We start from the raw sequence: 10322 nt of genomic DNA, 5'->3' as shown, positions 1-10322 counted from the left end.
GCTCACCTAAAAAATAATGGTGCCAGCTTGGCAAGGTGATGTCCCCTCACCCATGTAAAAATGAGACCAAGTGTTGAGAGGTTATTATGGTTGACAAGAGAAACCCCTGTCCAGCTTTAACCATCAGAACTTTGCTCCATTTTTACCACATCCCCTATTTCCCTTTTTTCCCCCTTTTTTCTGATAATAATCTCACCCTCATCCCCCCCCCCCCCCCAAAATAAAATGGTGCCAACTAGTGTTTATAGGTTTGTAGGTCCTAATACAGATTGAACGTCTTAAGTTGCTTCCTGGTTTCTGGCCTAGGTCAAAATTATGTCATACATGCCATGGAGTCTTCATGGGCTTTTTAAAATTTAATCTGGAGGAGAAGAGGAAGAGCTTTCTCAGCTAAGCACAACCTCCTGCCTGCATGCCTGAGGTAAGGGCAGATGGATTCCAGGAAGGAAATGCTAAATTAATTATCTGCCCTTACTCACAATGGACACAGCCAGAAACGGTAGAGGTTTTTTTTAATTATGTGATTTCTCAACAATATAAAGCATGGACAAGTAAAGATGGAGAAGTTTGACTTGTTGAAGCATGATTACAAGGCAAATTACAGATCAACTAGCAGAATCATCAGATAAAACTTGGTACAGAGGGTACTAGGAAAAAAGAACTGCTGTGTTAATACTATCATTGGACTGCATCATGCCTGTATATATTTTTTTTATTTTGCTCATAGTTGCTCATTTGAGCTCATTGGAGTCCTCCCCTACAACAGAGTTCCACCTTTCATTGGAGTCCTCCTCAGAGTTCCCCCTTTCATCCAGGTCCCAATCTTACATTAGAAAGAAGGCTACCTAAAATCTTGTTTCTTTTTAAAGTATAATTAATGGCAAACCTTTCTTTTAAATTTTGGATAGAGTGGAGGAGGACTAGAACCCCTGTCAGTGTTTATTTCTCTCTATGTCCCCATTCGGGAGATTCACCCTCTCTAGTTGTACTGTTTACTATTATCATTGAAAGTGAAAATTAAAATTAAAGAAAATACCAAATTTTGGGTTCTCCCTAGAAAAGTTATAGAGGGAAAATCTTCCAATGAGGACAATAGTTCTGGTGACTGGGGGGACCCAAATGGATTACCTTAATTTGCAGGGGTTTCCTCTCACTTCCTGTTTTGACTCCCCAATGGGACACGGATGGCAAAAAAACTGACAGGGGGTATAACCCTCCATTACTATCCAAAAGGAAAAAAAAAAAGTTTTGCATATAGTTCTATCTTATTGTTTAACAGGAAGTCCTGCTGTTTCTAACTTGCCATCTGTCTGTATATTCTACATTATACCTTCCTTTTACATCCCTCTTTGTTCATAATCAGTTCTTTGTTCCAGAATCAGTTCTCTATAATCTATCATTTTATCCTATGTCATTATCCTCTAGTTCTGACGAAGTCTGCGGTGATTGGCGGACGAAACGCGTCAATGTGATGACATCATTACGCGCGGCGTCTTCATAGGGTGCGGTGCCCACGAGGAGGGAAGAAGCAGTTTGCTTCAGCTCCATATTGGAAAGGCACGAGGCACTAAAGATTACGATGAGGCTATCACCCTAAGCAGCCTGCACATGGCGACTTAGAGTCACAGCTCACTTCCACCGGTGGCAAGTTATTAGCTTGCTTGGCTTAGATAACCTTTATTGCTATTTATATACGGGGAGTATACTCCACATATTGGGAACCATGTGCCCATAAGCCCCTCTTTTTTTGGGGGAATTTTTGAACTCCTATTGGAGGAATATGTTCACATTATGCTATATACGTGCTGTGGTACGTGACAGTAGTCTGCTATATCTATAAGGAACCGCATCATTTCTCAGTAAGAGTAATTTTTGGAAACCCTGACTTGGATATATACTGTACATTCAGGTATATTTTGCCTGTTACAATCAGCTTGGATTTTATATACAAAGACCACCTGGCTTTCCACCCCCATATTCATTATTAGAAACACAAAGACCTGATCTCATTTCAAGTGTGGTGGAGTCTCCTTGATCCTACTTATGAATCACTTGTTACTGTGGAATCATTTCCACTTGGGGTGGTCACCCAGGAAGGCCTTGCATTCATCATTTTTTCATGATGGTCAAGCTCATGAGAAGGAAGTCATTCCGTTTATTGTGGTGTTTACCAAAGAATATCTTTGAAGAATGATCTCCCTATCCAGATACTATGTGGAACCATATGGAAATCTATGATCACGTAGTTAGGAAACTTCATTGCCTTGTGTGGATTCCTGCTTGCCGATAAATAACCAAATTTTAAGACGCCGAATGTTTTTTAATTTTGTAATTTTTATCATGATTTGTTCACTGTGCCCATGTCCAACCTCTTTATGATCCATGGGATCAAATAAAATATTTTTGTAGCTATTGAATGCAGTTATATTACTCCCCTTGGATTTTCAATTAACCACTTTTTGTAGACAGTGTTGCTCTTGTCATATTGCCATATTTTTTACCATTATCCTCTATTACCTACAAGTGTATGTGTGTATGTATGTATATATGTATGTGTGTGTGTATGTATATATGTATGTATATATATATATAATTTATTTTATTTTTTTTAATTATCCGTCATCATCAATTTGTAATAATCCACCACTATCTAAAGAACCATTTCACAGTAAATTAATATGGCTAGGGCATTAAAGATGAGTTATCTCCATTCTGATCATCACTCCCTTTACCCACTGCAAGCTGGAGTTGTGTAAATGGCTATAGCCTTTTATTAACAAACTATATATATAACAGATAAATGACACGTTAAACACAGTTTAACTAGAGCCTCAAGGTCCTAGTAGGCATCAAAGAAGAAAGTACCTGTGTTCAACTTAATGTGGCACTTTACTCATAACAACTTAATAAAAAATTATGTTTCTTAACAAGAAACATCCATTCCACATTAATAATGATGCTACCAAAATTAGTGTGTGCTATAAATTGCCTCCAGCATTTTTCCAGTTTTTCTTGCTGGAGACTGTCGTTTTGCTGAAGCCCAGAGCTCCTGAGCAGCAATAAATCTTTAGGTTGTCAGCAGATCGGCCTCTACATTTCTGGCACAGTATCAACAAATACAGAACAACTGAGCATGTGCAGAGAAGGCTGAGATAGTGTATTACTGGATTTTAAACAGTTTAGGCACATATTTTTAATATTTTACATAGCTATACCTGCAAAAGCGGCCAACCTGAAGTAATATAGCAGGACGTAACTTTCTGACTAAAGTTTCACTTTATTAAGGTCCAAGATACCAACATACCAACTACTGGGAGCTGTAGCTCAGACGGGTCCCTACCAAGTACATTGTTGCCCCATACTTAGTTACATAGTTAGTCTGGCTGAAAAAAGACAAACGTCCATCCAGTTTACTAAATACTAACCTACCAGGAACTTGTTCCTTGCTTGCTGCCAAAGAACTACATAAAAAACCAGAAGGCTTCCCTAAAAACGGGATCCAAAACCCAGAAATAGGAAAGGGGAGGGAGGGTGGGACGTTTTCCCCAATGCAACTTCTCTCCAACTGAGGACCTCCTGAGACCCCTTGCAACTTATATTTTCTTTGAAACTAGGCTGAAACCCCACCCAGAACCCAAACCCCTTTGACCCCTATCATACCCTCCGTCCATGTTTTCTTTCTTTTACTCCAGGCCTCAAGTTTCATTTAGTTTTATTGAATTGTTTGCAGGCACAGTAAACATCAAGATATACAGAACGTTTCCAACACATTTGACCGGTGTATACTTACATCATTTCAGTTTCTTTACAAGAAAGTACCCACCAACCCCGATGAGGGCCACTCCAGCTAGTACACCAATCACAATGCCGGCTATCGCTCCACCACTAAGTCCACTGGAACCATCAGGACCTGGGGAATCTATGGAAACAAATGTGCAAAAAATAATTATTAAAGGTATGTAAACCCTACCAATTAATTTCTGTGGATGTTTTTGTATTTTTGAGGATCTTTTCTGATTTCTGCAGCCATGTATTTCTTTTCTTACCTGGTAATTTGACTTCAAGATTGAACTTGAAGGTCGTGCTTCCAATGATATTCCTGGCTCTACATTCATAGGTTCCATTCTCAGTCTGAACCATATTGGAGATGTGAAGTGTGGACTCATCGATGGTGGATTCAACTTTATATTTCCCATCAGTTGTAATATCAACAGGGTTTGGATTAAGACGGAACCAGCTGAATGTAGGAATGAGAGCGTTTGGAGTTTTCAGTCTCACTGCCAGTGTTACATTTTCTCCTTCCATCACTGAAGTTATTGCATTGTTGTCATGAGTTGGAGACAGCGGAGATTCTGATAGGAAGACATTAGAAGAGAAGTAAATCAGTGGTGTTCAATGCACTTGATGTAGGGGATCTCAAGTGTGGCCCCTAATGACACCAAAGGGCTGTCAGAGACTGCAAACAGGCAACTGGAGATGGTCAGGGACTGGAAACATACTAGAAGAGTTGTTGGAGGCTGGGAACAGTTGGTGCACTCCCCCCGCCCCATGTTTCCTGGGCTCTGTTTTTTTTAATGAAAAAATACCCAAGATGTATTCTGGTACATTTCTCTGGTAAAAAAATAACCCACATCAGTGTATAATATTTAATCTGTAAGAAAGTTATAGAGTCTATCCTGATTAACTGACTGACTCATTTCTCGAGGTCCTAAAATTCCAGGACAGTGAAAATATCCCCCAAATGACCCCTTTTTGGAAAGTAGACAGTCCAGGGTATTTAGTAAGAGGTATGGTAAGTTTTTTTGAAGGTGTAATTTTTAGTCACAATTTATTTTTAAAATTAAGAAATGTAATATTTTTTAAAAATTTTTTTGCTACATACCTTCACCAGAGGAGTACGGCATCATCATATGACTGGTGTGGTGGTGATCAGGGATACTGACTGGTGGCAGCATTAAAAAAAATTAGTTTTTATCTTTTTTTTTTTTACATTTATTTTTCCATGCTGTGACCACAGCAGTACAGTGTTATCATAGTGATACTGCACTACTCTGGAGGTGGTCAAGATTTTTTTTACACTGATTGTTTATAACAGTGATGCTCACTGTTATAAGCAATGACTTTTATGAATGGCATTCACTCATAACATATTATTGTGAGAGTTATGATTGGCCACAGCTATCACATGATATAGATGCACTGTGATTGACCCTGTCTGTACCATATGATCACTATGACCAATCACAGAGATCATCACAATAGTACACAATGAATGGCCATGAATGTTAGGTGATTGTTGTGATTAGTTACAGCAATCACATGGTACTGGGTCCGACCCGGTACAATGATCTATCATCCTCCATGTCCTGTGGACAAAGCTGGTAACAGATTGCGCTGCATATGACGTGCTTTTGGAACCATTTGACAATGGGAAGCAGTTTAAATACCTTTTCTATGCCTAAGAAGTAGGAAATGCTCTAGAAGGGGTCCTCACTATCTAAACCAGTGTTTCCCAAACTTTACATCAAGGCACCCTTTGAAATTCTGCAAAATCTTGAGGCACTCATTCTAAAATGTAAAAAACTAAAGTAATAATTTTACACAGCAACATTCACACACGTGGAACACCCAACATTAGAGGGGATGTATTTTTTCAAAGCAAATACACCTTTGCACACTGGTACCGATTAGTATTCCAATGTTTCTCTTCTCCTGAAGTTTTTTTTACCTCACTCAGCTAATGTGACCCCAGTACTGACGGAGAGGGGCAGACATAAATGCTGCACAGGTGTCCGACATCCTCCTTATCCACCAGTGATGTGATTTGTTTTTAGGATGCCAGTGGGTAGACGTGTAATGGTGCACAATGAAAACCTGGGGCTTTGTGTAACTAAAAGGCAGGCTTGATCCATCCGCTGACTTGTATTTTTAGGCATTTTGCCAAGGCACCTTTGAAGAAACCTAAAGGCATCCCAGGGTGTCTGGGCACCCTGGTTGAAAAAGGCTGATCTACGCCACTGGTGGAACTTATCCTCATTGTGGGTAGTATTTAGAAGCGCTTAAAAGTTATAGTTCAGCACATCCTTGCGGCAGATTATGTAAATACTCATTTCATTTGCCAGTGGCAGGCTAGATGAAGAATGCCAATATATTTGTTTATTGGTCCACTGTGTCCACCATAGTAGGATCTAACACCATTTGGACACGTGTTGAGATATTGGGTGCTGAGCTACAGTATAGACCAGGGGCGGACTGACCATTTTAAAACACATGTCAAAATAATTACTAGATGTAGATATACAGGCAACTGAAGTTATAGCAAAATCTTGACTTTTCCTGTAGATCAGCCTTGGCCCTTCTCCTACCACCTCTTAAAGTGACACTAAATTCTGGTTCAGGTGCGGAATGACCATTTTGAAACTCAGGCAGTGCCCGAGGGCCCGGGGTCAGTAGGGGGCCCCATGAGATGCCCCTGGTACCTTTTTCATAGGCTTTTTTGAGTTTGGGCAAGGACACAGGGGCCCCATGATCCCTATTGCCCGGATGCCCCATGAGTTGTCAGTCCGCCCCTGGTATAGACCAATGGTCCTCAACCTTAGTCTTCAAGTACCCCCAGCAGGCCATGTGTTTGGAATTTCCCCTAGATAAGATAGCTGTCATAAATACCAAACCATCTACACTGATTTAAAGTACCTGTACAAGGTGAAGGAAGTCCAAAAACATGGCATATTGGTAGTACTTGAGGTATGAGGTTGGGAACCACGACTATAGACATTAGAGGTCAGTTGTTTATGCAACAGGACTGCTATTAGAAAACTTGGGGCCCCATACAGCCTATCTGACAGACCCCCCTCCATCAGACAGGGCCAGGGACTGAGCCTCCCTTCCCTCTGTAGCCCACAGGCAATCAGCAGAGAAGAAGGAGGTGACATGCACAGTGCACAGGGGTTTGAAACATGTACAAGAGACAAATGTGTAACGTACAAAATGCAGATGTTAGGAACATGTAGATTACAGACTTCTGGGGTCAGGAGTATGTAATGTACACAGTGTACAGTAGGTGTCAAGAGAATGAACTATACAGTGTTCAGGAGTCAGGGGTGGGTAACAGAATTCAGGGGTCAGGAAGAAATAATGCAAAGAGTGCAGGGATCAATACTGAGTAATGAACATAGTGCAAGGGTCAGGAGCAGGTAATGTACAGAGTGCAGAGGTAACGAGTATGTAATGAACAGAGTGCAGGGTCAGGAGTGGGTAATATACTGTACATAGTTCAGATGTCAGTTATAGGTAATGCAAAGAGTGCAGGGGTCCAGAGTATGTAATCTACAGAATGCAGGGGTCAAGACTGAGTAATGTACATAGTACTGCGGTCAGGAATGGGTGATGTAAAGAGTATGTAATGTACAGAGTGCAGAGGTCGGGAGTGCACAATGAGCAAAGTGCAGATGTCAGAAATAGGTAACGCAGAGAATGCAGGGGTCAGGAGTTGCTAAACTACATAATCCAGGGGTGAAGAATATGTAATGTACATAGTGCAGCCTGCTGAGGGATGGCTATGGGATACAGCATCTTGCGCATTATCCATTGCACTCAGTAAGAGCATATTTATACTTGTGGTTGGGGGTGTAAAGACATGTGATTGAACTGTGTCTAGCTCTGATGAAGAAGGGACACCCTTCAAAACGCGTCAGTTATACTGAATACCCATCCCCTTGATGGGATTCGCGCTATCTTCAAGTCCCTTTGAGGACTTACATGCTTGATTTCATTCGCTGTTTGTGAGTATATTTTTTACAATTAATACATTTTGGTTATTGAGGTAATGCGCAAGGTTGGTGCGCTTCTCGTTTTCATTTCATTCTGCAGTATTGGTCGGGCTTCCCCAGCCTTGTTTTGGAGCCGCACAGCCCTTTATGCATTGGTGGACGATTTCTCCAGGTCTGGTTTCATCCATTCACCACCTGTCTGGGTCCTAGAGCACAGGAGAATTCGTCTTTGATTTACTGTGTTTTTACTGCCACCAACTGCTCCCCATTAAGCTGCAAAAGCAGTGGTTGGGGTGTATACTTGCCATGGTTTTTAGGGGTTAAAAAAGGCAGTGGGGAAGCAATATAACACCTCCTCACCCCCCTTCAAACATCCTCTGAAAAATGATCAACCATGGATCACTCTTCAGAGGGCGACACCAGCATAAAGAAGCCCTAAGGGCGCTTTCACGCCAGTGGTCAGGGGGTCATAAAAACAGGCAACTGACCCACGGTTTTACTGCCCATCCAAATTCTAATAATACAGCCTGACTGGGCTGTACACATGCCTTGGCCGTGATGCTGTGCTCAGTGGCAGTGGCATTTGCAATTCAGACTGCAGAGAGTGGCAATGCCTGTCAAACCCACCCATTGAGATTAATGGGACTGCACTGCAAGACCAAGCCAGATACTTAGCTCACAGTTGTGACATGGTCCCGCAATGTAAAACTGATATTTGGCAATTGAAAAAAAAAAGAAAGAAAAATAGGGGAAGGAGGTGGCATGATTGCCCTCTGAAGGCCTGTTGGCTTCTGTCATACTGCCCTCTGAAAAGTGATCTGCTGAAGAACGTGTCAGGAATTGTGCCACAAGTATTACTCTGGCATTGTCCCAAAAAACCTTAAAGTGCTACCCCTACGGCCCCCTATAATATTTACATAAGTCAGATCTTGATATATGTGCATGAGAGCAGAGGCTCTCCTGGTTCTCTCCCTCCTCATTGACTGAAAGACTGCAGCAGGAGCCATTGGTTCCTGCTGCTGTCAATCAAAGCTGAAGCGGGGTTGAGTCATGCTTTGAGTGTCTTGTGGACACACAGCAGAGCAGGGCTTGGGAGCGAGCACACAAGCGGTTTGCTATGGGGGCACTCAGCAGGGGGGAGGAGCCAGGAGCGCCGCCAGGGGAACTGAGAAGAGGTGGATCAGGGTTTCTTTGTGCAATACCATTGCACAGAGCAGGCAAGTATAACATGTTTGATATTTTAAAATGAAAAAAGTGAACCTTTACTAATTCTTTTAGATACTCTTTTTTTTCAGCCCCTGGCCCGCTGTTTAACAAATGGAACCTGGGGAAGTTTTTTTTTTTATTGCTGACTACTTCTCAGTGCTTGAAAGAGCAGGAACAGGAATGAGGATTAGACCAATCAATAGATTAATATACTATAGTAATTATAAATTCATTCCATCATCTCACCATAAAATAGTATATTTTCCGATGTCTTCCCCACTTGATTTCCTCGACAGATCATTTCTGGTTGCTGGACCTCAAAATCTGGATATACAGTCCGTTCTACTACGTCCTGTCCCTTAGTGACTGTGCCATTAAATTCCAGTTCAATGTCAGCCGGCGGTTCCCCTCCTGCCCAGGAGCAGGTGAAAACCACAAGTGAACTGTAAGCGACTGATTTACCAAAAATACTTGGCAGATTAGGAGGTTCTGTAAAGAAAGAAAAAAGGAAATTGGAAAAATTAAAGGAGAATTCTGACTTCTACCATGATGTTTCAAATAGTACAAAAGTCCGTTAATATCGTATTTTCCTATATACAATATAGGCTGCAGACTTAAAGAGAAACTCATCCTTTGCTGAGAAAAAAAATAATCTCCTCTTAGGGATTTTAACCCTTTGACGACCAAGGGACGTATTTGTCCCATGTTTTTAATTGCCTGTATCATCTGATTAAGAACTTAAAATACTTCTTTTTTTTTTTGTTTGAGTCAAAATATTAGTTCTTATCAACAAATGGATCTAGCTTTTTGCCAATTATTTCATGACATGGCTTAGTTACAGCAACTGAAGTGTACGAACTTTAAAAACAAAAAATTCATTCTTTTGGCGTTCCGTAATCTTATGGTCCTCAAAGGGTTAAGAAACGATGTTGCAAATTCCTTTTATCTGCTGGGAAGAAAAAGCTGTTTATTCCACTTTGTCCTTAGGATACAGATTGTGAATAGGAGGGTCAGGTTCCTTATAATCACCTAGTGCACTCTCAGTGTCCTGATGAGAAAAGCTGCAGTGTTGGTATCCCTTTAGAAGTAATGAACCCTTAAAGTAGAACTCCACCCAAAAGGGGAAGTTCCGCTTTAATGCATTGTTCCCCTCTCCCCATTAAGGATTGGCACCTTTGGGGAGTGGGTGGAGGGGGGGTGCAGGTACCATAATTTGACAGGTACCCACTTCCACTGGGATGGCCTAGGCCAGGGGTGGGCAAACTTTTTGACTTGAGGGCCGCAATGGGTTCATATATTGGACCCGGGGGCCGGACCAAGAGTAGATGAATTATGTGTATGTGTCAT

The 10322-nt window shown here is 41.4% G+C and overlaps 1 protein-coding gene across 1 annotated transcript in view; it reads right to left on the bottom strand.

Moving 5' to 3' along the window:
* Positions 1-3791: 3791 nt before the first annotated feature.
* Positions 3792-10322, bottom strand: part of LOC149443912 (cell adhesion molecule CEACAM5-like) — a 93976-nt gene continuing 87445 nt past the window's right edge. Inside the window, exons 9-11 of the mRNA XM_089655238.1 lie at positions 9222-9464; positions 4047-4352; positions 3792-3919 (exon numbers count right to left, since the gene is read on the bottom strand). Coding sequence (XP_089511364.1) covers positions 3792-3919; positions 4047-4352; positions 9222-9464 — 677 coding nt within the window. The remainder of the gene's footprint in view (positions 3920-4046; positions 4353-9221; positions 9465-10322) is intronic.

Source organism: Staurois parvus, unplaced genomic scaffold (assembly GCF_062004578.1).
Source record: "Staurois parvus isolate SC_StPar_1 unplaced genomic scaffold, SC_StPar_1.0 ptg000827l, whole genome shotgun sequence".
Classification (NCBI taxonomy): domain Eukaryota; kingdom Metazoa; phylum Chordata; class Amphibia; order Anura; family Ranidae; genus Staurois; species Staurois parvus.
Note: the sequence above shows the minus strand (reverse complement) of the source record. Positions and strands in the feature narration are given on the sequence as shown.